Genomic DNA, 1755 nt, shown 5'->3' with positions numbered 1-1755 from the left:
TATGAGTATGTTTATTCAGCAGTGGAGGTCACTTTGATTGGCTGTTCTACTTAGCGAACCATAGCACCAAATGAAAAAAGGAAGTGATGAAAGCAAGTAAACAACTCAAGTCAAGACAGTAAACAGAAGGCTCTTCTGGCTTTTGCCGTTTTCCTTTTACAATGACAAATGCTGACTACTGCCACCTACTGGTATAGAGAGAATTTCCCCTCACATAGGCACAGAAACATACTTGCTATTTGGCCATTGGCTGTAGTCTTTGCACTGTGTTCAAGTGCAGCTTTTCGGTGGTCACACTAGATATTAATTCATGCTAAATTATTATAATATGGGCAAAAATAATAAGACAAAATAATAAATGCAAATGATTCAACTAAAATGAACTTGCATTTTAAACCTTTAAAATGGCAAAAAAAGAAAAAAAAAAGGCTTTCCTCTATATTTGGTTTTGAGCCAAGTTGAATGTCTCGATTGATAAAGTCTTTCCACTATTTCAGATTTAGTGGACATGAACACTGAAACATAATAAAAGACTAGCATTCTTTCTTTTTATTTATCTATTTTATTTGAGGTTTGCCATTTCTGCATCTCTGTTACCAACATCTAAATTCAATGTAAAACTAATTATTTTATATGATAGTGCAGTCAGCAGACCGATATAAACCTGGGCAGCCTTAAAAGCAAATCAGTCACATTGAAGCTTACAGTTTTGAGAACACTTTCACCATTTTGTCTCCAGTATGTGTACAGTGTCCCATGGGCACTTTAGGTTTAACATGCCTACAGAAGTGTGTTTTGTAGGGGTTTAGTATGATTTGTAACAGACCTTTCAAGAACAGATGAATATTTTAAAAGGCTCAGAAATTGTTATTAGTCATTTTATCAGATGCATCTTCTGTCATATTTTCCTCAGTGTTAGCTGAGACAAAACGGTGCTCTGCATTTGATTTGATGGAAGTCTGTTGATATGACACTCTGTATTTGCGTTTAGGGAGCAGGCCTTGCTGACAGCACGCCGTTCTCCAGTGTTAGGACGTCACAGAGAGTACGAACTCATCCGTTACCCTCACGTTTATGATTCTTACACCGAAGCCATCAAGACCTCAGCATTCGTCGGAGGAGCCAAGGTAAAATCTCACCCGCTGCTCACACACACGCCACTAATCTGACTCTTATATGTGTAAGGACACAGAGGAAAAATAAATCTCCGCTCTTAAATACAAAATCTCTCCCTAGTGCTTTGTTTACTCCGCATCATGCCAATCTGCTCAAGTATATCACATTATCACACACTAGATTACCTAGAGCCTTTGTTTTTAATCCAGTTTTTATGATGTCTTAATTAAAATTCCTGCTGCAGGCCATCTTCCAGCGATTGAAATGAATGAGCCTCATCTTTTTCCTGCGGGTGGGGTGGAACAGGTGGTTTAGAGCCAGGATGATCTAGAGCTTTTTATCACAAAAATGTATAAGCAGCACAACTGTTTTCAGCATTAATAATATGAATAATTATAAGACATTTTCTAGAGCTCGTGTGACACTGAAGACTGGAGTAATTATGCTGAAAATTCAGTGTTACATCACAGGAATAAATTAAATAAAAAAAAAACATTAAAGCAGAAAACAGTTATTTTAAATGGTATAATTGTATATTTAAATTGTAAAATTCAATAGTATAATAAATTGTATAATAAGAATTTAAATTGTAAATAATTTTATAAATTTAATTAGCTGTTTTTACTATCTATCTATCTA

At 35.3% G+C, this 1755-nt stretch overlaps 1 protein-coding gene across 1 annotated transcript in view; it reads left to right on the top strand.

The window, feature by feature from the left end:
* The window catches only part of LOC107701380 (activating signal cointegrator 1 complex subunit 3-like), a gene marked incomplete at its 3' end in the record, with an annotated part of 110965 nt that overhangs the window by 58037 nt on the left and 51173 nt on the right, over positions 1 to 1755 (top strand). Inside the window, exon 7 of the mRNA XM_016503376.1 lies at positions 992 to 1127. Within this exon, the coding sequence (XP_016358862.1) occupies positions 992 to 1127 (136 nt within the window). The remainder of the gene's footprint in view (positions 1 to 991; positions 1128 to 1755) is intronic.

The sequence above is a fragment of the Sinocyclocheilus anshuiensis genome, unplaced genomic scaffold (genome assembly GCF_001515605.1).
Source record: "Sinocyclocheilus anshuiensis isolate Anshui unplaced genomic scaffold, SAMN03320099.WGS_v1.1 scaffold2140, whole genome shotgun sequence".
NCBI lineage: Eukaryota > Metazoa > Chordata > Actinopteri > Cypriniformes > Cyprinidae > Sinocyclocheilus > Sinocyclocheilus anshuiensis.
This window is presented reverse-complemented; position numbering and strand designations above follow the sequence as displayed.